General features: G+C 41.1%; 1 protein-coding gene across 6 annotated transcripts in view; it reads left to right on the forward strand.

The window, feature by feature from the left end:
• The window catches only part of TBC1D16 (TBC1 domain family member 16), a 74,135-nt gene extending 50,570 nt beyond the window's left edge, over positions 1 to 23,565 (forward strand). For 3 of the 6 annotated variants that reach the window (XM_034412814.3, XM_087887086.1, XM_060688763.2), the window contains 9 exons: positions 8,093 to 8,290; positions 11,647 to 11,794; positions 14,998 to 15,165; positions 15,807 to 15,955; positions 18,123 to 18,257; positions 18,896 to 19,082; positions 19,535 to 19,714; positions 22,119 to 22,265; positions 22,746 to 23,565. In XM_034412814.3, coding sequence (XP_034268705.1) covers positions 8,093 to 8,290; positions 11,647 to 11,794; positions 14,998 to 15,165; positions 15,807 to 15,955; positions 18,123 to 18,257; positions 18,896 to 19,082; positions 19,535 to 19,714; positions 22,119 to 22,265; positions 22,746 to 22,991 — 1,558 coding nt within the window. In that variant the 3' untranslated portion in view covers positions 22,992 to 23,565. The remainder of the gene's footprint in view (positions 1 to 8,092; positions 8,291 to 11,646; positions 11,795 to 14,997; positions 15,166 to 15,806; positions 15,956 to 18,122; positions 18,258 to 18,895; positions 19,083 to 19,534; positions 19,715 to 22,118; positions 22,266 to 22,745) is intronic. The other 3 variants (XM_034412815.3, XM_087887087.1, XM_087887088.1) reach the window with 1 other exon arrangement.
• Positions 23,566 to 26,774: the final 3,209 nt, after the last annotated feature.

Raw genomic sequence — 26,774 nt, forward strand, 5'->3', positions numbered from 1 at the left:
ATGTTCTGCTGATGTTCCAGGAGCTAGTGAGATAGTAAGGAAGAGGAATGGTTCCTGCCTCGGAAAGTTGCCAGGATCTCTGTCTTTTCCTACCACAGCAAGCAATAAAAATAATATTGTTATATGACTTACCTGAAATTTCATCTGTCTTCAAACCATTGAGAATTTTAGAGATGGTTAAGTGTTTTTTCCAGTGAGTCTATCAGGGCAATCTGATCTACCCAATTATGGGATGGAGCATACTGCTTCTGCTTTAGAGATGGTTGGACAGCCTTGTTGCATGCAAAGCTTTTCTTTTCCTGTAACATTTTCAGCATCTGGGATCCCTAGAAAGAAGAAGAGGGCAAGCAGTGATGTATTGATTTCTGTAAGAATGTCAGAGGTAGAATTTTCTGATATATTTTTTTCTATTTTGGGAGGAGTTAGAATTTTTTAAATTCCCCAAGACATGCATTGATCCTTTCAGAGGCTGAGAGCTTTTCTTTCCTTAATTTTCGTGGGGGAGGATAGCAGAGGTCATACAGTTTTTCAGAGACTCGCAGGCAAATTTCAGTGAGCTGGGTCTTAAGGAATTCTGGGTATAGATCCACAAAGCTGTCCATGGGCTATGATTGGCCCTGCTTGCCTCTAAAATATCAGCTGGAAAAGTAGTCTAAAGCAGCAGTCCCCAATCTTTCTGGCACCAGGGACCAATTTCATAGAAGACAGTTCTTCCAGGCGCTGTGTGTGTTTGTGTGTATTGCGTGCAAGTTAGATCCCACGTATGTGCAGATGAAGCTTTGTTTGCTCGCTTATCGCTTGCGCGGCCCAGTTCCTAACATATCACAGACCGGTAGCAGTCCATGGCCCAGGGGTAGGGATAGGGGACCCCTGGTCTAAAGGTTAATAATTCACGAAAAGGATGAATTAGCTTAGTTTACCTTATTTTGTTTATTTGAATGATTGGAAATGTTTGAAATCATTAAAATTCTAATTGCATTTGTGGTCTGGGTAGGTATGCTTGGTTCCTTTTCGTTTTGTTCCTTAAATGTTTTGCCTAAAAAAAATTACACTGAAACATCTCTGTATTATCTGGGTATTATAGTTATAAAATTTTCCTCCTTCTCCTTTCCTCCTTTCTTTGTTTGTGGCACTTTCAAAATCCCAGAAAGGGCAGCAGATCTGCATAGGATCTGCAGCCAATCATAATGTTTATTTTGGCTGAACAAATAGGCAGAGTGCATGAAAGTTGTGTACTCTTGTTTTAATGAGTTAGCAGCAATAAGAGCATCATGACCTGGATTACCATAGTAAATCCTTTTCATTGTCAAAAAGGGTGAGGTATAGGAATGTCCACCATGGTGCCAGGCAGAATTTAAATACAGTACTTTATTCCAAGTGTTCATAAAACTGTCTCGTGCAATTGTTTTCTGAATGTGTTTCATAATATGAACAAGTTCTCGATTATGGGGATATAAATAGTGCATATCAACAAATGCGTCATGATGAGCTTTGATGGTGAGTGGTAACATGGGAGAGCATTGTTATATGTGGTGGGTTTGTCTGTTTTAATCTTATAAGCCATCCACAGTCACTTGTGTAAGATTATTTATTTTTTTGTTTAAATATATTGGCTACCCAACTCCAGTGGATTTATGAGTGGCTATAGTAATCAAATAAAGAAACAAACAGATAATCTCTAGAGCAGAGTGGGGAACGATGACCCCCTTTATGACTTGTGGACTTCAACTCCCAGAATCCCTGAACCAGCCATTAGCTCATTAATTCTGGGAGTTGAAGTCCACAAGTCATAAAAGGGCTAACATTCCTGACCTCTGCTCTAGAGGGTCCTTAGCTAGTAAGCAAGCTTCTGAATGATTCAAGAGCCATTTTGGATTCTTCATGAAATCCAACTGAGTTAATTGGATTAGCAAGGCAAATGCAGATAGTGCATGTACTGTTCTTTTTTTACATTTTCTATATTCATAGGTCAGCAGGTTTTTCAGATAGCAGGCACCTCATTTAATATTGTTGCCATTGTTCAGTCATTCAAATACTGCCAGCTTCTTATGGCCTTATGGTCATTAGTTTGCCAAGGCTGTCTGCCAGAAATTTATTTTATTTTATTTTATTTTATTTTATTTTATTTTATTTTATTTTATTTTATTTTATTTTATTTTATTTTATTTTATTTTATTTTATTATTTTATTTTATTTTATTTTATTTTATTATTTTATTTTATATTTTATTTTTTTATTTTATTTTATTATTTTATTTTATTTTATTTTATTATTTTATTTTATTTTATTTTATTTTATTTTATTTTATTTTATTTTATTTTATTTTATTTTATTTTATTATTTTATTATTTTTGAAGTCTTGTAAGCTGATAATATCTAGCCCCCAGAAGAAACAGTAATGCAATGCAAGTGAGCCTGTAAAACTAACACATTTTAAAATATAGTCAAGAAATCTTTAATTGATCTGCTTGACAATAATAGAAAATATAGAGTGTTGTAGAACAAGTGGGAACCTTGATACAAAGATGGCCTTTTCCCACAACCTGTCTGTAATAGCATTTTAAGTTGTTTCTTCCTCTTTGGACCACAAGGAATTAATACAGGCAGTCCTCGACTTATGGCCACAATTGGGCCCAGAATTTCCATTGCTAAGCAAGGTGGTTGTTAATTGAATCACGTCTGATTTTTTGCCATGGTTGTTAAGTGAATCACCTACTAAAGGACCGGTCATAAGTCACTTTTTTCAGTGCTGTTGTAACTTTTGAACAGTCACTAAATGAATCCTCGTAACTCGAGAACTACCTGTATTCCGGCCCGCTTTTATGTAATACTGTCATTGTAAAAATGACATTGTATGCCAGCTACAGGAAAGAAGTGTTATGTCTTTTCCAAGCTACATAGCACCATAATTCTTGGCCATTTATTCCAGGCTGAGGAATATAAGGAAGGGATTTTATGCTATACGGTAATGTTTCTCACAAAACTTCAGCAGAGAGTGATTTCATTCATCTACAGCTCAAGAGGCCTATTCCAGGTCTTTGCAGGGAGAAAAATGCTGTTTAGACTAAACATAAATAGTAGTATTTAGATATAGTGTAGTCATGATGCAGCACCAAATGTACTTGAATTATAGTATAATGCTGGATTTATCTGTCACTAGACTCTGACAGGTCATCATTTTAAGAGATATTTCCTTAGCTAAACATAGAATCAGAGTGATCACAGATTGGCAAAAAAGCAGTGGGAACAGGACCAACTTCCGTTTTCCTGCCAACCTCCCCACTGAGTTGAAGGAAACTGGCAGAGAGCATCAGAAATTTCCCTCGCTCCTTGTCAGTCTCTCATTATCTTCCTCAGTCCCTTCCTTTCCTTTCCTCTCCCTTTCCAGCTAAGTGGCTGCTGCTGGGTGGGGAAGGGAGCAAAGCACTGCAAGCCTGTCTGATAAATTGTCACAGAATTTTTGAAAATGAAAATCACATGACTGCAGCAGCCAGTAGCTTCCCCACATTTCATTCCCTTGGGAATCATGGGTCATGGATTTTGAAGACATTCTGAAAGTTAGCCCACTTTGAGATACAGGCTGTCCTCGACTTATGACCACAATTGAGCCCAAAATTTATGTTGTTACGTGAGATATTTGTAAAGTGAGTTTTGACCCATTTTACGACCTTTCTAGCCACACTTGTTAAGTGAATCGTTGCAGTTGTTAAATTAGTAACAGAATTGTTAAGTAAATCTGGCTTCCCCATTGACTTTGCTTCTCAGACGGTTGCAAAAGCTGTGCGCATGATCCCGGGACACTGCTACGGCTATAAATATGAATCAATTGCCAAGCGTACAAATTATAATCACATGATCATGGGGATGCTGCAGCGGTCGTAAGTGTGGAAAAATGGTCACAAGTCACTTTTTTTCAGAGCCATTGCAGCTTTGAAAACAGTAAAAAAAATATTTTTTTTTTGAAAAGTATTTTTTTATTTTTTTCCAACATAAAACATAAAATATATCTTTCAAGAGCAAAGTCTCGATCCAGTCATAGGTAGGTATAAAACAGTAAGAATTTTATGAGGTGTGGGATAAGTGGTATAACTGGTTAGAACAGAGAAATAAAAATGTATAGGAATAAATGTAAATACCTGTAAGAGACACATGACACAGTAAAAAATGTTTATTGTTATATAATTTGAAAATAAAAAATTAAATTAAAAAAAAAAGAGAAAATGGTCAGTTAATGAACTGCTGTAAGTCAAGGATTACCTGTACTTCCTTCGAAAATTGTTGCCCTGTGATGTACCATTCACCCACTTAAACCTTATGACAACGAGAGTTTTAGTAGTAGAGCATGTAGATAGATTTCTGCTTTTGTTCACCTGGTCGTAGTGCTGTGAAGTTCAGGTAGGTTTAGGAGTAGAGGAAACTCTTTCTATAGAACAGAAAGACATGAGTTCTGTCCTGGTTATGGGAAAAGGGCAGCGTCAACAGTGGCCCCTAAAATCAAGAGTTTGAAGTCTGCCAGAAATAAGACCATGTCACTTAAAGTCCAAATTAGCTTGATTTTAATGAAAAGAGCTCGCATTTGTGGACATTGAGCATCAACTGCTGCATCTAATAGTGCGGCTGTACTGTGGAGCTGTGTATGCAGAGTCTGGTTTCTGGCTGCAGTGGTGAACTTGGTCTTCTCCCAAGGGCTCTGTGAACAATGCGGTGTTCCAGCTGACTATGGAGAATGCCTAAGGGACCTCAGCTGCTGGGGAATGCTAAAAATAAGGCTCTTCCAATGGCCTCATGTGGCCCCTGCTCAGGGAGCATTGTTGTCAGGTTAGGAAGGTTCACACTGGCATGCTGAGTGTGTGATTTCTTCAGCATTCAGCACCTGCATTGTTCAGTAAGCGGATTAGAAAACATTGCATAAACTGACCTTTCAGGGAGCTGCTTTTAGATTTTCTCCTTCCCTTGTTTTGCAATCCATCATTTTGCAAGAGAGCTCTTTCAGGTTGCTCAAATAGATTGGCCTTTTCCAGATCCTGGAGGTCACAGTTTCAGATTCACTGATTTCCCAGCATACTACTGGTTTTCTTATTTTTCTTCGGGAGGAGGACTAGCATTTTACAGGGGTGGGAATGGACAGATTTCTGAAACTTAAACTCTGCTCTGTTTTGGAGCTACAGCAGCAGAATTTTGTTCTTAAATCATTTTTTTTTTTACCCTTCTTGTTCATTCCAGTCTCTTCTGTTTTGTTAACTGTAGCAGCATTTCATGTACCCCAAATATGATACAGTAGCCCCAAGGGAAAATGGCCTTTAAAATGGTATTTGAAATTGCTACAAGGAGTAGCCAAAAGTATTTCCTGAATTGCATCTTTCAGGGATATGACAGACAAAAGCTAGAAGCTTTTCTGATTTTTAAGATGGCTTCTCAAAAGGTCGACAAATCCCAGATTTTCATAGAGTTAAATTGGAGAGACGTTGAGAAGTAGATTGTTTTCATTTTCCTTTCTAAAAGGCATGGAGACAGTGGAACATTTGTGAGTTGCAGTTGTTGCTGTTCTTTCAGAAGCCCGATGAAAATCAATGCAGGCCACACATAAACAGGGTTGCTGCTATTCCTTGGTAAAAGTGAATGCAAATTCTCTGGCAGCTTAGCATCTGCTGACATAATTAAGACAATTGAACAATAATGGCTGTTCGGGGATTCTTTGTATGCTTCACAAAGCTTTTGATAGGAAGAGAATGTGCTAAGAAATGCTTAAATAAGCAAGTATGCCGCTATATTTTCCAGATATCTTGCTTGATGCAAAAATAGGAAAAATAACGATGTGACAACTTGGTGTATATGTGTGTGTTGTTGTCTGGGAAACTGTTTGGCATAATTTATTTATTTACTAAATTTATATAGCTACCTATCACACAACATGTGACTCTGGGTGATGTACAACAAGGGCACAAAAAAGTTATTAAACAATTATGGTTGTCACACAGAGACAGTTGTTTAGATTGGAATTGGCATTTTTATTTGCCTATCAAGTCATTCCCAAAGACCTGGGATAGGTAGATATTGTTGTTTGATGCACTTAAAAGTACCATTGCGATTCCAAGTAAAGCTGATTTTTACAATTGACAGATGGTGATTTTGTCAATGCCAGTGGTACTCAAGTGATGCTCCAGTGGTTTGGGGATTGCACCCAAGGCACATCAGTACTATGTTTGCTTTCTTTTGCCATAGTCGTTCTACTTCTATTTGCAGGTCTTTGTATTTTGTAATTTTTTTCCAGTTCTTTCTCATCTATACTGCTGTCTCTAGATACTACAACAGCCACTGTCCAGACTTTTTTATTTTATCAAAAGTTCTTAAGTCTGGGAAATTATGCAGCACATGTTTGTCTAGTTGAATTCTAAAATCCCAGAGCTCTTTGGCATCTTAATTTTCTATTACTTTGTCTATTTTGTGGTCCCACTAGTAGTTCCTCCTTATAGGCAATAGTATTTCTTGCAGATATATCTCATGCATTGTTGCTATTTTGTCATTTTATTCTTTGAAGTCAGTCTGGGCAATCTTCTTGCAGCAGCTAAACTATATGGTCCAGTGTTTCTTCAGCTTTTTTGCAGAGATGGCATTTGCTATCTATTGCTGTCTGACTAAATATGCATTTATCCTCAAGACTTGGCCTTATGTGGCCAGAATTACCTCCTCTATTTTTTTTTAACTTTCCTGCTTCAAACCATTACCAGATCTTGTTATCTGCTAGTGGCTGTATAATACTTTGCCTTATCATATCGCTTTTCTATTCTTCATTTGGTCTTACTTATGGGCCAGTTTGGTCTTTTCAGTACTCAATAAGCCTTCACTAGTTTCATCTTCACTTCAGATATTCTTCCAATGTCTTTTCTTCTTCTTCAACTGTCAGGTGTATTTGCAACATTCCATATCATTGTATGTGCCTTAGTAAGTAAAATCTGTCAACATTGCTGTGTGGATGAAGGAATATGATTCATTGTCATTTTTCTGGTCTTCCTGTCCAGGTCTTTTAGTTCTATTTCAGAAAGTGTTTTGCCATACAACTTCAGATCATCCATGTAAAGGAGATGGGATAGCCTGGCAGATATTTTTGAGGTTTGATAGCCATAGCTTGACCTGTTTGGTATTGTTGACAGAGGAATCAACACAATGACAAACAATAATGTTGTTGGTGGGTCTCCTTGAAAGATTCCTCTCTTATCCATCTATTTTATCCAAACTGCATTTTTGTTGTATTTCTTTCAGTTGTCTCATAGTTTTGCCCAAAGCTGCACTGTTTTTTCTTTGTCAGGAGGTTATTTATTTATTAGATTTGTGTTTCGCCCATCTTGTGTAAAAGGCAACTAGGAACATCTTTTTTGAGAAATTGCCACTTTTATAAAATGCAGCTTTTGCTATAACTGGGAAGCTTACCCAAACTTGTCCACTGACCCCGTGGCAGAAATGGAACAAACTGAAATTCTCCTGTCCATTCACAATTAAGAAATGACATGAAATCACACTCTTTTTCATGTCTCTTGCTCCCAACTTTGCAAAGGTAGTTGAGACATCCACTACAGTATTTTTTATTTTGTCCTTGTAACTCTTTATTTCAGTCTGAAGTTGAACTAAATCCTCATCTATTTGAAAAGATATTTACTGAGCAGAGTAGTTTATTGATTTAGGGTTAGAAAGAGAATGTTGAGAAATAAATAACAAAAGTTTATTTGTGGAATTAGTAGTGTTCATGTGCAATAGCAATTAACTAAGCTGTATAGATTCCATATGTACGTTTACTTCACAATTTTTATCTACTCAAATAAAATTTAATAATTCGTGTAGGGTTAGATAATTTTATTTCCAAATTTCCAGGAGCATTTTTTCATGTGAGTAGATATATATGCATGCGTGCATGTTCCTGGGTGAATTTAGGTTGAGGTTTCTAGACAGGATAATAGAACAGGCTTTGGAGCAAAATGGAGTCCACCTGGATTTCCTCCATTCACCTTTTAACTGTACCAGTGCTTCTTGCAATTAGTAGCGATCTGCCTCACACCACCTCTTTTCTTTTATTTGTCCATTTCTACATTTGGTGTAGAGACCCATGTGAAAGCCACATGACTCGCTCAACCAGCTCCAGTTCAAGCCTTGACCCCAGTTCCCAGTTCCAGGAGAATAATGGGCAGGTCCAGGCCTCCAGATGGGATGAGCAACAGAAGGTCTTTGCCTTGGAACAGATCTGTGGGGTCTTCAGAGTTGACTTGGGACAGATGAGATCTCTTCGCCTTTTTTTCAGGTAAGATTTGACTATGTCTGGACATGACAGGCATTGCCCTGTTACCTAGACAAGTGATATCAACAACAAAACCAGGATGAGTTTTCATTCTTGGCTTTTCTTTTGGAGAACGTTGCTTAAAAAGATTTCATGCTGCCACATGGGTTAAAACCAATATCATGGTTCCTTACAGTGATGATATTATCTATACTCACCTGTTGGCTTTCCAACTACATTTACCCTGTGTACTTGTGTATTTTGAATAAGTGACTGAGAAAGACTGGTCTGGGTTGCAAAATGGTGTGCAAATATTGTTTATTTCTATGTCTCTATTGATGGCTGATTTGTCTGAATGCACAAGAAAATAACTTCCTGATAATTTTCCTAAATAATATATAGTCTGTGCTATTTTAAATTTAGGATGTTTTTTTGCCATGTTTCTCTTAACGTGTCCTCCCAGTTATGCTGAACAAAAGTCCGCCAAATTCTTCAGGTTCAAAGAGATAACTTTTGAAATTGTAGTTCAATGCATCAGAGGGTGCCAAATGGGTACAATTATTTTGTATGGGCTGGCAGGTAAGTGATAGGCCCGTGATGGCAAACCTATGGCACGCGTGCCAGTGGTGGCACACAGGTGGCTCTCCCTATGGGCACATGCACCGTCGTCAGCTGCTCTTCTGGTTTCCGGCATGCGCGTACACGCTGACCAGCAGGTCTTCGCAGGCGCTGGAGTGCCAGAAACCCAAAGACCTTCGCCAGAAACCTGAAGACCAGCTGGCCGGTGCGCATGCACGTACTGATCAAGTGGTCTTCGGGTTTCCGGCGCTCTGGCGTGTATGAAGACCAGTTGGCTGGCACGCATGCATGAAGACCAGCTGGCAAGTGAGCATGCGTGCACGTGTGTGTCTGTGTTCCGGTTTGGGCATTCGGTGCCGAAAAGGTGCGCCATCAATGTGAAAGGCCGTATTACCTTAGCTGTTGCTTAATGATTATGGCTGAGAATTGGGAACAATACAATCCATTCTGTTTCCCAGCTGTGGGATTAGTTTCTTGCCTTCCTGTCTACAGGTTTTGGTGGTCTCTTTCAGTGGTGGGTTGCCCCGGTTTGCACCGGTTCTATAGAACCGGTAGTAAAACCGGCGGGAAGTTTTACTACCGGTTTTACTACCGCGCGTGGCCCCGTTATGAACCGGTAGTAAAGGTAAATAGAACCCACCCCTGGTCTCTTTGCCCTAAATATTTCATATAGATTTATAGCGCTGCCCCTTCATCCTTTCTCTGTCATCCTTTTCCCCTTTTGCTTTGATCTCTAGTGACTATGCATTTGAGCAGATAAGGTTGACATGGTCCAGGCAAGCCATGTAAACCAACCCCAGCCCTTCTCTGAAGCAAATGGGCAGTTAAAAAGTGTGAAATATAAACAAACAAACAAAGAAGACAGGTCCATAACAACCAGAACCAATGCAATCTATGAGAAGGTGAAGTCTTTTCATTTAAAAGCAGGGAGAACTGAAAAACTTTACCTTTTTATTGTTTTCAGGTAATTAACAATATTGGTGTGCATGTTTCAGGAAACAAATATGAAGACGTTTTTCATACTACAGGATTCTTCTGCTGTTCTTAAATACGTATCCACATAAAGTTCAGATTTGAAAAAATATAATTATGTAAACTTCAAAAATTATAATGTTGAACTATCAAGCAAGTTAATTTTTCTCTCTTTTTTCACTCCCTTGATCTCTGACTATCATTATTTAGTTGTATTGTCACCAGTCCCAGTGATGACATGTTAAAACATGAGGGCTAGAAACATGTTGCCTTCTTTCCCAACAAAGCTGGGTATTTGATGAGTCACAGGATCCAGTGGTCCCACTGTCACAAGATTCTTCCTTATCCACCATTAACCCAAAAAAGCTTAAGGTTAAAAGGAGTAATTTTCTATGCAATCATCCTTTGGATCCACCTGTTATCTCGCTTGTAGGTCCGTCTAGCATGATAATTATGTATGCCTTGCCAGGAGGAGTTTAAGGGAGAAGCAAACTGACCTTGGCAGCCACTCCCTCAGTTCTTTTGCCCAGATCCATGTTGGTAGGATTTGCTGAGCATACCAAGGCTCAGGTTGATTGCCATAAACAATCTGGTAAGTACTACCAGATGGAGGCCAGGCCCTTCCTTGGGTACCAAGAAGTGTGTGGCATGCCCTGATTCTTCAAGACCTCACAAGCTACAATTTGGCTATGCTGGTTCATAATCAGAGCCGTGTGTGCTCTGCAGGGGAGAAAATGAAAAGCAACGTCTAACCCCGGGGGGAGAGGGGAGGGCTGGAATCAAAGTGTGTGCTCAGAATATATTATGCAAAGTAAGGTCAGATTATTTCCATAATTCATTTTGATTGCGGTTTGGAGTTCTCAAGGAAATTTGCTGTTTCAGTCTTTGCTGGCACATTCCACAGGGAAATGATGATAAAACAAGCGGGTGAATGAGGAGAGGCCTTGGAAGAGATGGGGGGGGGGGAAGGGTGGCACCGTGGCACTAATGGGAAGGAACTACTTTGGACCCAAGCTTCTGACTATGCTGGACAGGTAGTAGCATCTGTTTTCTTTCTCAAACATTAGCTTGTGGCAGCAGTTTTAAATGCCAGATTAAATGTGTTGTCTGTAATGGTTTTAGAACATATTTTATTGTATTGTGAATTTTGTAAAAGTTTTCAGCAGGAATGTCTGTGGAGATTCCCCAGTCATCCAAGTCATAGTTGTCTCAAAGGTGCCTATTTTTCTTCTTCTTCAAAAGGCAACTGGACTGTTTTTTCCTCCTTGAGGAAGAAGAAGAAAACATTTCACTTCTCATCCAAGAAGCTTCATCAATTCTGATGGCGGGGGGGGGGGGAATGGAACAGTAGAAGTTATTGGGCCTCTTTTAAAATCTAAACCAGGAGGAAATACTTTTGAACATGTAAAAATTCTACTTGTTGATGAAAATCCTAAGATTACAGTGGCAGAAGCCAGATTTTTAACTATGGCTATTAAAAAAAAAGGCTTTGAATAACCAGTCAATGAACTTGGGTTTAAAGACTGTTATGTAATATTTATTAAATATTATACTTAATATTTTTTTTATTCTGTGTCAAGTGTAGATTGGTTTTGGGCCTTTTTGTATAAATAAGATCGATTGATTAATTTTACTCTTCTATTAGCAAACCCTTCTTTCTTATCATGGCCTTTTCACATGGTCCTTTCCTGTTACCGTCTATGTTTACATTTTTTAGTCTTTTTAAGCCTAACAAAAAATGCATACAGTTAACATAGTAAGCACAAGGCACCTAGCTAATAAATTTTGCTGACTCTCTCCTGCATCTCTGTCTGCACCTTTTCCTTCAGTGATGAGGCCTGCACCAGCGGGCAGCTGGTGGTTGCTAGCCGGGAGAGTCAGTATAAGATTTTTCACTTTCACCATGGTGGCCTGGATAAACTCTCCGAAGTGTTTCAGCAATGGAAGTATTGCACAGAGACGCATCTCAAAGACCAGGTAAGTTAGGCTAGAGCAGGCAGAGGGGTGCAGGAAAACCCCCAATTCACCTGATGGCCATCAACTTCAGTAGATTCCCTCCTTCTTTCTGACATAAGCCTCTGGATAATTTCTGGGTTTGTAAACTCAGAAAGCTCAGCTAGAACTTATACTGGAGAAGTAAGAACAGCAGCACTTCCTGGCTTCCTTTTAGATATAATGGAGGCATCCAAAATGCTCATTTCTTCTAAAATTGGGCTGGAAAGAGAACACCTTACATAACTGGAGTAAACTGGCAGGATTATAAACATGCCTACAGACATGCCAAAGAAGGTTAGGGAGGGGTGGGCAGGGGGGGCTTAGAACGCTTTATTGGATGTTGAAGATTTGAGCCTAGTTCCATTTGCTCTCAGTGATTGGGCATGACAGGTTGGCTATATATAAACATGGGCACAGCAGCACAAGCAATCATTTGTCTTTTCCATTTTGCTTGATGTGAGGAGAGATGAAAAACATGCATCCTTGGGAGGGGGAGGGGGAAGGATTTGAATTCCTGTCTAGGATGTATCAGCATGTTTACTGCGCACAAGGTCTTTTTTAATAGTAATTTATTTTAAAGGTTAACAATTGACAACAATTAAAAACTAATACAAACTAAAAAAAAACCTCAAAAATAAAAAAAGATTCAGAAAAGAAAAAAAGAGAATAAATTGAAAGAAAAATAGAAGAGAAAGAAAAAATAAGAAAATACAATAGTAGAGAAAAAAAGTTACAATTACAATTTTAATAACATACCACCTTTTCTTAAATACAACAAATACATTCTTCCGATATCTCCTTATCTATAGCCAAATCCTTTAAGCCCTGTCATTTTAATACCAATGTCAGCAAAAGGCCATTAAGTCTTATCAGAGAAAACAACATAATCTATTTTTAACCTGGATCAACTAAACCAACTTTATATTCCTTCCTTTTATTTCTAACCCTTTTGATCTTTAGGCTCTTCAAAATGTCCTGGAACTATGATTTCATTTTTCTTTGTCCCTTCATATAACATTCTTCACAGCTTTAACGTGCCTCTTCAGTAAATCCAATGTAAGAAAATTATCCTCTCTTGGCTTGTTTGTTGTTGTTTTTTCCTTTGCATGTCCAGTGTAACATCTTTTGCTGTATCATTCTTTTAGCCTATCATTTTTAAATCCAGTTTCAAATCAGTCTCAATCTTGTGAGGGAGAATTTATTCCCATTACATCTTTTAGGCACAATCTGTCTATAGAGGCCGACACTATTAAGGTTAATTTCTGGCCCCATTTTTCAAAACTATCCTTCAGTAGGTCCAATGTTAAAACATTTTGCCTCATTCTGTATTTGTTTAGGTAGTCCTCAACTAACAACCGCAATTGGAATTAGAACTACTGTTGCTAAGCGATACAGTCATTAAATGAGTTGTGACCACACCTGATTTTATTATCTTCTTTTCCATGGTTATTAAGGAAATCACAAAATCATGAAGGGAATCTGGCTTCCTCTATTAACTTTGCTTGCCGGATGCGCATGCCAGCTGGGAAGGTTGCAAATAGCAATCACATAAGCCTGGGACTCTGCAACCATCATAAATACATGCAGGTTGCTAAGTGGCCAAATCATGATCATTGTGATCATGGGACTATCGTGATGCTTGTAAGTGCAAGGACCAGTTGCTAGTCACTTTTTTTTCAGCACCACTGTAAATACTGAATAGTCACTAAACAAATGGCGATAGGTTGAGGACTGTCTGTAAGTCAAATTTGACTGTTCTGCTTTAATTGTAATCTTTAGCTCATTCCAGTTGTATATAGTGTCCAATTTTTAAAGCCTTATTTTACAGTTTTAACAAAAGAATTCAATACAAAAGTGTTTTCCCACAGGAAGGATGCTTCCATAATCTTATTTAAAATTTATCTGGACCTTTAGTCCATTTGTAGCTTTCTAAAACTTTACAAAATCAAAGATACCCTTTTGTATTTATTCCAATTTTTTTTCAGTCCTTAAAGTTGTATTTAAAGTTTCTTTTGCTAAGGTTTGGAGGAAACTCACTCAGTGCTGTAAAACATGTTAATCCAAAAGTTCCTAAAGCTGAAAAACAATTAACAATCCATTTCAGAAAGTGATTAGAAAAGGAAATATGTGAACCCAGAGTCCTTTCAAAGCTGACCCCGCTTTGATCAAGATGGCTATTCCCTTGTTTCCTAGAGCTCTAAACCCACCAAAGATTGCTGTCGTGCAATCTCCTTGCAAGGTATAACAATTTAGAGCATTTGTGGGCAATCTCAAGTCATCATCTTGTCCAGAGAGGAATAAAGAAGAGCTGATCCTCCTCACTAGTTTTTCATTCACTGCAGTGTCAGCTCCACAAACTTCAGTTTGTCATTTTGTCCCCAGAAGTCCCTCAACTCCCACTCCCCTCACAGTCTTGAACATTAGATGTATGCTGATGCCAGCGGATGTACTTCATGAAAGCTTATACTATAATAAATTAGTCATTAATATGCTACAAAACTCATTGTTGAGGCAAAATGGCACAGCTGCCCCTTCTGGAAATTGTTCATTCTGTGGCTCTTTACAGTCCATTCCAATCCTGTTTTGACAAGACCCGCTGCCATATCTTCCTTTAATTGGCACAAAGACTTTGCAAAGGTCTTAATTATGTGTTTAAAGGTACCGGAGATGCTTGTTAGAAACAGGGTTTCTAAATTCACTACCTCCTCCCCCCAACACACATTTCTCCTGCTGCTTTCCTCTCATTATAGTGCCACAGGGGCTTGCATTTGTGTGGAGCAACCTTTTGATTTTTAAATTAAATGTCAGCTGCAGTTTTTGCCCTGGAATGGCAAGCGTCCTCAGAGAGCCTGGCACCGCTGCTTCACTCTTCCCTAACAGCAGGGCTTTTGTATGTGGCCAATCAGATGTAATTTATTACATGCATTCCTGGGCAGACTCAAGATATGGCTGCAAGCTGGGTGAACTCTGATCTTGGACAAGGAGGGGTGAGAAAGGAAGCCAACCACAAAGCAGTTTTAAGGGGACTCAGAACCTTAATTCCTCCAAGCCAGTGGCTTTCCCCCAGTTTCCAGAGGTTGCCTGGTTGGCTGTTTTTCCAGGAATGGTATCAAGATGAGCTGGAGACCTAAGGCCGATGCAGCCATGACACGAGCCTTCTCTTTCCTCTTTTTGTTTCCAATTAGCAGCTCACTGACATGAAGACCTGCATGCAGTTCTCCATTCGCCGGCCCAAGCTCCCCTCCTCCGAGACCCACCCGGAGGAGAATGCTTATAAACGCTTAGATGTCTCTGGGTGGCTTCGTCATTTAAACAAGGCTGGACAAGTCGAAGAAGAGTACAAGCTGAGGAAGGTGAGAAGCGACTCAACGGTGGCATGTTTTGCTCTGCAGGTTCCAACAGAGAGCCTCCCTCTGCCAGACCCTGCAGTTTAAGGAATTCTGCCTATTGTCCTTGGTTTGGGCCTAATCCTGGCAAGAGGGAAGGAGCTAGTTAAGTGCAGCAGAAAACACACACACACACACGCACACACACACACACAGCCTCCTTCCTAAGTCAGATTGCTGCTAAGCCGTTGTTGGTCACTGCTCTGTCAGTTAGGAGGATCTGCACCTATTGCCACGGGTGCTTGTGCCTCTCTCCTCAGGCCCCAAGAAAGCGCTCAAAACTGTTTGGCTTCGAATAAATAGGAGGTGGTGGAATATCTGTGCAAGGCTGGGTCCAAGTGTACCGTTTCCAAGATTGGGGATTAAGCTATGACGTGAGAATGATGCGTTAATTGTACGGGCCCTCCAGGGGACTTATTGACATTGAAATGAGCTTGATTTGTATCTCCCCTGGGAAATGGGAGGGCTCTGCTTTCCCTCCCAGCATATGCAGATTGTGGGCTCCTGAATCAAGGGAGCTCTTGTCAGGCAGAGTAAAAAGAGCTCCCGTTTCAGAAACGGCTGACACTTTTCTCTGAACGAGGTTCTCATTCTTCTTCTCTCCCTAGGCTATTTTCTTTGGCGGGATCGATGTCTCAATCCGTGGTGAAGTTTGGCCCTTCTTGCTGCGCTACTATAGCTATGAATCCACTTCGGAAGAGAGGGAGGCTCTCCGCATTGCAAAGAGAGAGGAATATTTTCAGATCCAACAGAAAAGGTGGCCAGGAAGAGATGACTAACGGCTGAAGAGACTGTTGTAAAATTACCTTGCCCTGCTCTTCTCCCATCCTCTTATCCTCATGCTTGTCCTCATCATCTTTCTATACCACCTTTCATTTATATATTTTACACACACACACACATATATAGTTCTCAACTTTCCAAAATTATGATAGGCCTATAATGGATGTTTTACAGTAAAACACTTCTGTCATAAAATGTTGTGCCCCCCCCCAATACACACACAGTGCCATGACCACATTTCAAGCAACTATCTCACCTTTACATCCAGTTGCAGCGTCTTGCGAACACATGACCATGATTTGCAAGGTAGACTCAGCCTTCCAGCCTTTCGAGGTCGGTAAAATGAGGACCCAGATTGTTGGGGGCAATATGCTGACTCTGTAAACTGCTTAGAGAGGACTGTAAAGCACTGTGAAGCGGTATATAAGTCTAAGTGCTATTGCTATTTTAGCCAGCTTTCAGGGGGAAAAACATCCATTTGAAAGAATAGGATTTTACTTAGAACCCAATTAGCAATCACAGACTGTAGCAACAACCGGGAATCTAATTTTGTTGTAAATTGAGGGCTACCAACACATATCTACAGTACATACATACAAAATCCCTCAAGGTGATATGTCTGTTTTCTCCGCAACCCTGTATGGTGCGTTGGGCTGAGATGAAGGACTGGTCCAAAGTCACCCTTGCTGCCTATTATGCCTAAGGCAGGGCTAGAACTCCCAACCTCCTGGTTTCTAGGCCAACACCTTGACCATTATACCAAACTGATTCTCTCATAACTAAGGACAAAAGCATCTGTGTTATTAGAAACAGGAGTAGGGAATACTCAGTACCATATTAGTGGAGAGAGGGAGATTTGGCTGGGAAAGAATTCCAAGTGAAGTATTTCACAGACCTGATTCATATGTCACATTGAGTCATAATTTCTTTAAATATGATGTGTTGAATAAATCACAGCTGGTTTCACACATGCCAAATCATAAATATCCAGACATAACGGTTAAATCTAAGGTGCTGACTGTATTTACACACACCAACAACTGCTGGCAAAGTCATCCAGAGTTTTAGGGCTTGATAGTATCCATAATCTCTGATGACAGCCAGTCTGTCTCTACTTTCTATCAAATTCCAAGGTATCTGAACATATTTTTCAGAAGGGGCTGAAAAGAAGAACCTGAAGCTTTGTGATCAATTGGAAGGAAGAACAGGGAATCAGTTTCAGACTGTTAGTTGGGTGACATACACTATGAAAATTCAAGCTTTTCTATTTGCATATGGTGAACTCACCACTGAACCCAACCAGGAGTGTATTTACACAATGAAAATTAGCACTTTGACTTGCACCCTGACATATTTTGTCCTATTTGGGTTATAGTAGCACACTGTTCATGGGTCTGCCTTTGAAAAGTATTTGGAAATTTCAGCAAATATAGAATCCTGCATTCAGGCTATTGATAAGGGTGAGTTGTAGGACGCACGTGCCTCCCTTACTGCATGGTCTATTTTTCAGATTATTGGATTATATTTTGGGACTTGGTTAGTTGAAGGGCTGCATTCTTCCCTTTAGAACTGCCTAGATTTAACAGGCAAAGCTTTTCCCTTGGTCCCAATGTCATCATCAGAAGCAATTAAAATTTAGGTGCAATTGAAAAGAAGGCTGTTTTGGCTGTTTTTGTAGCAGCCTGCAAAAGGAGCCAGGGATCATTCCACCGCCAACAATCAGATGAGTTTAATTTTGAGAATGGTATTTACCGATTTTAAGCTGATGCAAAACTGTTTAAAGGCATCACTATTTTTTAAAAAAAAATCAGGCTACTTATCATTTTGTGTGCTGTGTTTGGTTTATACTCCAGTGTGCCCTCGTAGTACACATTAGGGCTGTGTAGTGCTTTGTATCAGGAAGAGAGTGCTTTCGAATGCAAACATCACCCCCATCTGCAGCTCATTCAAGAAGTTTCTAGGATGGCATAGCTGCATTGGAAACGCTTTGCAGCGGCCTAAAAGAAAGACACGGGTGTTTTAATGAGTAGCAGCAGGGGCTGGATACGTACTCCCAAGCATTCCAAAGCATCTCTTTCCAATTGAATCTGACACACTGCAAAGTTCTAGCATAGGTGTGCAATAACTCCTGTGTTCCTCAGGCTCTCCCTGGCACCAGATGAGCAAAAGGCCTTCTGGAGGAATGTGCAGTTCACTGTTGATAAAGACGTGGTGAGGACTGACCGCAGTAACCAGTTTTTCCGAGGAGAGAACAACCCCAACGTGGAGACTATGAGGTGATCATTTTTCCCAATTAGTACCAAACAGTACACTGAGTGCACTTTATTGGTAAATCCAAATTCATTCTTGCTTAGACAAAATCCTTCAAAGGGATGTCCAGGCAAACTGAGAAAGTCACAGGCTTTTTCTCTTGAAGTGGCTAATCTTACTCAGTGTAAATGTTTTGGATGCTTTGTCTCTTTAAAAAGCCTTTCACATTCTGAGGCCTTCCAAATATGGCTTGCCTGTCTCTGAATTTGTAGCTAGCAGGTTCCAATTATGTTCTGGCTGGGAATTAAGGGGGCTGTAGGCCATTAACAGAAGGGCATTAGGTTGGGAAAGGCTGCTGGACAGCAACCCAGGAAGATGTGAGTTTTATGCCCAGTACAAATAAATAAAATACTGCAGGGGAGGATTAAAACAGAGAAAGAATGCTTTGCCTCAGGCCTCTAGGTAGCTCAAAGGTTCCTGTTCTCCTGGAAGTTATGTATTTTCTGTGCCGTGGTTGTCCTTTTCTCCCCATTTTCTTTCATTTTAAAAGAAACTTCTGGCCAATGGTTCCTTGGGAAGAGAAGAATGGAACTCTCTGACTTCCATTATCCCTAATCTCACTTTCTGTTTTTTCTTTCTTTTTTTAAAATTGTCCTCTTCTTAGGCGGATCTTGCTGAACTATGCAGTGTACAACCCAGCCATTGGCTATTCCCAGGGAATGTCTGACCTCGTGGCCCCCATCCTTGCTGAGGTTCTGGATGAATCGGATACTTTCTGGTGCTTTGTTGGTTTGATGCAGAACACGATCTTTATCAGCTCCCCGCGGGATGAGGATATGGAGAAGCAGCTGGTGAGGCTTAGAGCTGAGGGCCTTCGCTGTTTCCTTTCCATTCCTTTCCCTGTCATTCCCCAAGAAATCCCAAGCATGGAATCTATACCTGGGGCTGCCAAAGACCACCTGTGTATCCCACAAGAGAAACAGAAGGGTGTGAGGAGTTCTGTCAGAAAAGCAGAAACGGGGAGGTTGTGCTCGCAAGAAGCCCTGGCAATGCAGAAATATCCACTTCCTGGCAGCTCCCAGGGCTTCCTGCCCAGATCCCACATTCTTGTTGTCAGCATGTTATTTTTTGAATTGGTGGATCCAACAACCGATGCAGCCAGCTCCGGGTAGGCCTGTGAGCTTCTATTGATCCAGGAGGGTGTAAAGAGGAATGTAGGAAAACTAGAAGGCTCAACTGTGGCTATCCCTCTTTCTCTTCTTCCCTGGCTGTGGCTGAGCCGAGCACCATTGTCTCTTTGCAGATGTACCTGCGAGAACTGATGCGGTTGATGCACGTACGCTTTTACCAGCACCTGGCTTCCCTTGGGGAGGATGGCCTTCAGATGCTTTTTTGTCACCGCTGGATCCTCCTGTGCTTTAAGCGAGAGTTTCCGGATGCTGAAGCCCTGCGCATGTGGGAAGCCTGCTGGGCTCATTATCAGGTGAGGCCTGGGAGCAGCTTGCTCTGGGCCCTGCATTCTGCTGCCCGTTGCAGTCCCTGCTTTCCAGCTCCCTGTCCCAGTCTTGATGAGGATAAGCTGAACATGCTTCCTGATCTCCTCTGAGTGATCTTCTGGCCTTCCCTTCCGTGTCCTCTGCCCCCTTTGTCTCCTCTGACATTACACAAACGGATGTAAATTTCCCTCCTGATGATTCATTTTGAAGCTCCTGGGCCTTTCTTGTTGCTGTGGCCACCCTTCAACCTGACAGGCCTTCTGCCTGCTGTGCAGTTGCCTCTGCAGTTTGGCTGCCCTGCCCCTCCCAAGCGTAAACGTTGATGCCTGCTCTGTGCAAGCTCTCTCCAGAGAGAGAGAGAGAGATGGACAGTGCCAGGCCTACCCTACTTCCACAGCGTCTCTTGTGAGGTTAGCCCCAGGTCCCAACAGCAGGAAAACAAGCGTATGGTTTGTGTCGGACCTGGTCTTGTCCTGTAAACAGAGGCTGCCACCAAACCACGTTCACCATATGCTGCTAACTCTCATTTCTCTCTGCCAAATAGTTGCTCTCTGGTGGTGGTCCAAGGAGGGGGAGGTGAAGCGGGGAGAAAATGCCTGGAGCAAGCTTGCCTCAAATTAGCACAGAGCAGCAGCCAGGAAGGTTGCTCTTCTTGGCTCCAGCTCTGCCTTCGCTGCCTCTTAGCTGCCTGATCTAGACTTCTGTGGGAATAACATGTTACCGAAGACGAACTGAATCCTGCAGCCAAACCTAATTCAGAAGGGAAAGATCAGAGCTTTGATCATACATTAATAAAGCATGTCATGTTAAATGCCAAAGTTCTTAAGTATGGGGCCAGCCCTAAAGACTGATAGGATTAAAAAAAATAAATCTGACTGTTAAATCCTGCATCGATTTCATAGGAGACAGTGAGTTCTAGTCCCGCCTTAGCCATGAAAGCTGGTTGGGTGATTTTGGACCAGTCATTCTCTCTCAGCCCAACCCACCTCATAGGATGGTTGTTTTGGGGAAAAGAGGAAGGGATATTATGTATGTTCACCACCTTATGTTATTTATAAAATAATAAAGGATAAAAAAAATCTAATAAAGTTGTGGTCACATTTGCATTCTATTCAAGTATATCATTATTATTTTTTAACTTATTTTTTACTTACTTACACCAGGCTTTATAACTTGATTTACCAGTTTTAGCTTCCCTCTCCCTCCCCTAAACTCTCATTCAAGTAAGATTTCCGATACTTTTGATAGCACTCTCTAAAAATCCCTGTGGAAGCTCATTCCAGTTGCTTGACTATTATGAAATGGGTGTGTTGCCTCTGAGTATGGGTGGGCAACTACGGCCCTTTTGTGACCTGTGGTTTTCAATTCCCAGCTGGCTCAGGAATTCTGGGAATTGAAGTCCACGGCTTGTAAATGAGCTGTAGTTGCCTACTCACGCTCTGGAGGCATCTGGTTTTGATTCCTTCAGCTGACAGCAGGGGGCAGCATTGCAACCTTCATGTTTCCTGCTAATTGTGGCTGCAGAAATATTTCAGAGAAGCTGCAGTTAAAGCAGGGTGGACATTTATAACATCCTAGTCATTGTTAGCAGTGTGACAGAATGGCAGTCTTCAGTTTCCCTTAGTCATTGCTGACTGTCTTTCAGGTCTGATCTTTCCTAATGCAATCTCCAGCACAATTGAGTACCTGCCTTCTCAGCTGAAGATACCTTTGAATTCAATGGGGCTCAAGTTTGTGTGTGAGCAGCCTTGCTCTAATGATGTCCTTCACCTGGATGGCCACCATCTCCCTTGATCCCCAGTCAGCCAGAAAGCAGCAGCTTAAGGAAAGCCAGTGTGTAAGACCTTCCTTCACATGGTCCCAAGATTCGAGCTCTGGGGATCCTAGAGGTTAAAAATTCTTAGACTATATAGCATCCACTCAGTGATACATATCCCTGATGGAAACAGTGCCAATCTGCCAATGGTGCCTGTGCTGGAGATTGCAGACGCCTAAACCAGTTTTTCCAAAACATTTGTTTTCCCGTGGATCATTCCCCCCCTCTCTCCCGGTATTTCCTTAAAAAAAATAGTTTGCTGTCCTCATTGGACAGGAGAAAAAAAAATCGGAAATGCAAATGAAAGCTCTGGATTAATCTACTGTATTCATACTCTGAAATTCAAGCCATAACATCCCACAAGTTCTGCATTACATGAAGTGCTTTCTTTTGTCTTAAAGTTTCTGCTATATTAGAAGAGCAATAATGTATCCCTTCCATCTTGTCCTATAATTCATGATCACCATAAATTGCTTTTCATTCTGTTGCCATTTTTTGGGTGCTTTCTCTTAGCCCAAGAAACCTCTTCAAAGAATTGTTGGTACTAACTGTCTTCTTGGTTACTTTTGCTGCAGACAGACTATTTCCATCTCTTCATCTGCGTGGCTATTGTGGTGATCTATGGGGATGATGTCATTGAACAGCAACTGGCTACGGACCAGATGCTGCTACACTTTGGGAACCTCGCCATGCACATGAATGGGGAGCTCATACTCAGGAAGGTAAATCAATGTCCAGGGTTCAAGTGAAAACTTCTGGGAAGAAATGTGTAGGCCTTAAAGGAGTACAGGCAATATTGTGTCCAATGTGAGGGGGATTTTGGGGTGTCTATGTGTGATCAGCAGAGGTGGTATTCAGCCGGTTCGGACCAGTTCATCTGAACTGGTAGCAAAAATTGCAGGTGGACCCACCCACCCACCCACCCCCGCCCTCGCTCTATGCCATCCTATTGAGGCACGTTTTTGAGGCCAAGTGTAAGCGCGGAAGGCGCGTGCACCAGCAAAGCGCATGCAAGGAAGCCGGGCACGTGCAAGGACGGCGTGCAAGCAAAGCGTGCAAACCGGTAGGGAAAGTAAGTGAATACCACCCCTGGTGATCAGCCTTCATTATAACTTACAATAGGCATGGTTTAGACAAGCTCAGCCATTCCAGATAGCTGTCTTTATTGGACCTAAACATCTCCTGCTGTCTCTCTCTTCCAGGCTAGGAGTTTGCTCTATCAGTTCCGCCTGCTACCCCGGATCCCCTGCAGTCTGCATGACCTGTGCAAACTCTGCGGAACAGGCATGTGGGACAGCGGCTATATCCCTGCCGTGGAATGTACTGGAAATCACCCTGACTCAGATAGCTGCCCATATGGAGGCATGGTGGATGAGCCATCTCCCAAGTCAGGAAATGATTGCAGAAGGGGACTTAAAACACGAGAGGTTTTTGCTTTCCGGAAATGACTGTTCGGGATCGTTTATCAGCTACACGAGGACTACACAGCAGTGGGCACAGAAAACTCGGCACAGTCGGGGCCTGGCAAGCAAAAAAATGAACAAAAAGTTTTTCTTCTGATCCAAAAATAAAGCTGGTCATGGGAGGAGACCAGGAACGATACAGAATGGAAGAGTTTCCTGCTTTGTGATCAGAGCTGGATTTTGATGTGCATCGTACCAGGAAGCGAGTTGATCAGACTATGGAGGTGCTTTGTAGTTTGGAACAAATGGAGAGAGAGGCTGAGGCTGGCAAATCGGAGTCAAAAGTGACCCGGGATTCCCTGCCCCCCCTGTCATGTAGGGAATAGTGACTGCTTTAGAAAATGAATCCACAACCAGCAACCCTGATGGTAGGTGAAGGGACAGGGTCAGCCTTGCCCCTTTGCCCAGGTGCACCCACACACCTATGCATGCAGATACTGCTTTAACCAAAATGCACCACTCACTGGCTTTATGTAAAGCCACGATGACCACCTGGAGTATAGTCTGCCAAAAAAAAACAATAAAAATACAAACTTTGTGGTTCCCAAAGGAAACATTACAGTGTGTGTGTGTGTGTAAACCTTGGTCACTGTATTTTAAAAGCCTTTAGTTTTTCTCCATAGACACATCAAACATTCGGCATTAGGAAAGTGAGAATCAACAGCTTCACTGTGAATGTAAATTATGCAAAACCACACCTCATACAAGATGGTCTGTTTGATTTAAACTTCTCAAATAAAACAAACTGGAAAAAGTTCTCCGTATCCCAGTGAGAAGAATCACTTTATGATTCATTTAGCTTCATTAAGAACTTCTCCGGTGAGGACTTGGGGGTCAGAGAAAGGCGGCTACAAGTTTCAGACCCATTGCGTTCTCCTTTCAATCCAGTAGCCTACATTTAGCTACCCTCCTCCAGTTTTACTGCTGTTGATTTAACTGTTTCCTATTTAAAATAACAATAAAAAACCACTTTACTGCAAGTGGTAGGATCATCCTGAAATACTGAGGTGGTGAAATGAATGCCTTCCTGAATAACGTGAGGATTATTTCAGTCACTTAGTTCAGTTCAAAAGTTATTTAGGTCGAAGACCAGTATAGAAGAAAACAATTAACAAACTGTTTAAAAATAAAAGAGGAAGGAAGGCCAAGCTAAAAAGATAGTACCCACTATTATTGCCAATATACATTTTCAGCCCTTAAAATTTGGCTCATCGTCAAATAGCAAGTCAGTGAAGCTGTTCTTGCTACATCTGTCCCAAAGGGGACAGTTGGATCTAGGCCTAGGGGAAATCCACAAGCTAGAGGGGTGAGCAAAGGCAGCTACTTGGGTTTTGTTTTTGTTTTTTTAAAAAAATCTATTAAAACTTGTAAGAGAGAAGCTCCACCTAGCTCTCGGGACCTGTTGCTTTGAAATGTAGGCCTTGCACTGAATGAGCTACCAGGCTCTTCACACAGGTTGCGAAGTGTGAGGTGTTTTCAGAGATATGAAGTAATACCTTTGTTAAAAGCCACAGCTGTCCCCTTTATAACCCTAGCAAAACCAGCAAAATTTACAACACCTTCCCACCTCAGCCAAAGGCAGCCTGTTACTTTATATGGAAATGGGAATTGCCAAGTGCTGATAATTTCACCTGTTTTTTTTTTAAAAAAAAAAAACAGATGACCAAAAAAAAAAGTCATATTTAGCTTTCAGATACGTTAGATTATCTATCATTTGAAAAAAGAGGAATATTTCCAAATCTAGCTGAAAGGAATCTGGTGGCTGGGCTATAAAATGTTTTTTCAGTGTTTTGTCCAGAAATGGTATTTTAAAAAAAACAGCATGGACATTTCATAACAAATAAAAAAGAGCCTTGATAGTACAGGGGCTTAGTGCACCCTGTCATTAACACAGCTGCCTGCAATTTCTGCTGGTTCGAATCTCTCCAAGGCTCAAGGTTGACTCAGCCTTCCATCCTTTCTAAGGTAGGTGAAATGAGGACCCAGTTTGTGGGGGCAATAAGCTGACTTTGTATAAAAATATACAAAAGAATGAAGGCTATTGCTTAACGCATTGTAAGCCGCCCTGAGTCTCCGGAGAAGGGCGGCATATAAATCTAATTTAAAAAAAAAAAAATGCAATTTATTGTCATCAAATTGCAGCAGTAACTGGGCTGTATTGCAAGAGTAGTTTCTAACAGCTTGCTAAGCCACCCAGAATTGCTTTTCTGAGTGAGATGAGCAGCATATAAATTAAATAAATTAAAAACAGATAAGATAAATAAAGAAGCTTTGCAATACAGTATAATTTGACATGAATGCTGCAAGTCAGAATTTGAGTGTTTTGCCTGGTTTCTCTGTATATTTTTTTAAGATTGAAATCCCAGTGGCAGACTGATAGGGTGAATTTGACAGATCCATCCCTGTATTGCAGGGAGGAGTATAGCCCACAGCAGACTAAGGAGTTACTTTCACTGGGAAACAAAAACCAGGATTTTTTTTCAACTGAACCAGAGCAGAACTTGGAACGTTATTGAAATTCCCTAATCAACATGGACCAGAAGAATTCCCGGTTGCCACTTTAGAAGGAAATAAAAGACTTGCGTGTGTATACTTAACTGTCTCTACAGGAATTAGAAGGAGCCTGTAAAATAAATTGTACATCTGGGAAGCTCAGTTATTTGGGATGTGTACAGCACAACTTTCCCTCTTTAATGAGTTCAGTTTCAGCCTGAGATGTACAGTATTTGGTTGGAGTCAAACTGAAGGCCATCTTATGCTTTGTGATGGGTTCTGTTCGATATACAAATTGCAACTTTTAAATTTGTTGAAAGCTGGTAACTTTTATTCCTCTAGTTTTATTTAAATCAATTAATCACTGTAATTCTTTAATGACGCCTTTTTTCCTCTTTAACATTGGTTTAGTGGCATCTTCATTTGCACATGTTTCCGATTGTATAAATAAATTTGAATAAAATCTTGTATTTATTAAGAACACAGAGATTATTTTTTTGTCTTGCTTCCTATGTAGCAGTGATGGCAATACCTTTTTGGCACTGAGTGGCGAAAAGGGAGCGTGCGTGTCTGGGCCACAACCCGGAAGACGAGTTGCCCAGCGCGCGTGTGTGCGCCTGAAAATGAACTTCCGGTTTCAGCTACTGAACTTCCGGTTTCTGCCAGCTACTCTTCCGGGTTTTCAGTCATCACGTGCGCATGTGCCCAAGAAACCCAGAAGAGGAACGGGTGATGCGGCGCATGCCAGGCGACATGGCTCCACATGCCACTTCGGACAGGCGTGCCATAGGTTCGCCATCACAGCTATATAGACTGTGGAGCGGAAATTTGCTGCAATGAGTTTAGAGAGTGTTGGCTTTCTTTGCCCCATTTTGCAAATGAATTCATATCCTAATTCTCTTACGTGAACCGGTATGTTTTGTATCCCAGATCAATCGCTGCACATTTATTGAACTGAAGCAGAACTAAACACAGTAGCTTAAATTGCATCTGAACTGGAGCAGCGGCCAAAACAAGAGTATCAACAACTCTGCAGTGAATTTCAGCATCTTCTACCTAATTGAAGGCAGAAAACTGGAATGCAGGTTTTGGCAGTCTGGCCCTTCCTTGTTACTCCTGCATGCAGAAGGTGTTGCATCTAGACTCTGACTGAGGCTAAATACTGTGTGAAAACCTGAATTAGTCACATTTTGCACTTGTAACGGAGCTGAGGTAGCCTGTCCTTTATGCTAGTGCTGTTTTCAACTTTTTCAGTTGCTGCTTACGTCTTGAGGA

The sequence above is a fragment of the Pantherophis guttatus genome, chromosome 2, assembly GCF_059756535.1.
Source record: "Pantherophis guttatus breed Tessera chromosome 2, ASM5975653v1, whole genome shotgun sequence".
In the NCBI taxonomy this organism is placed as follows: domain Eukaryota; kingdom Metazoa; phylum Chordata; class Lepidosauria; order Squamata; family Colubridae; genus Pantherophis; species Pantherophis guttatus.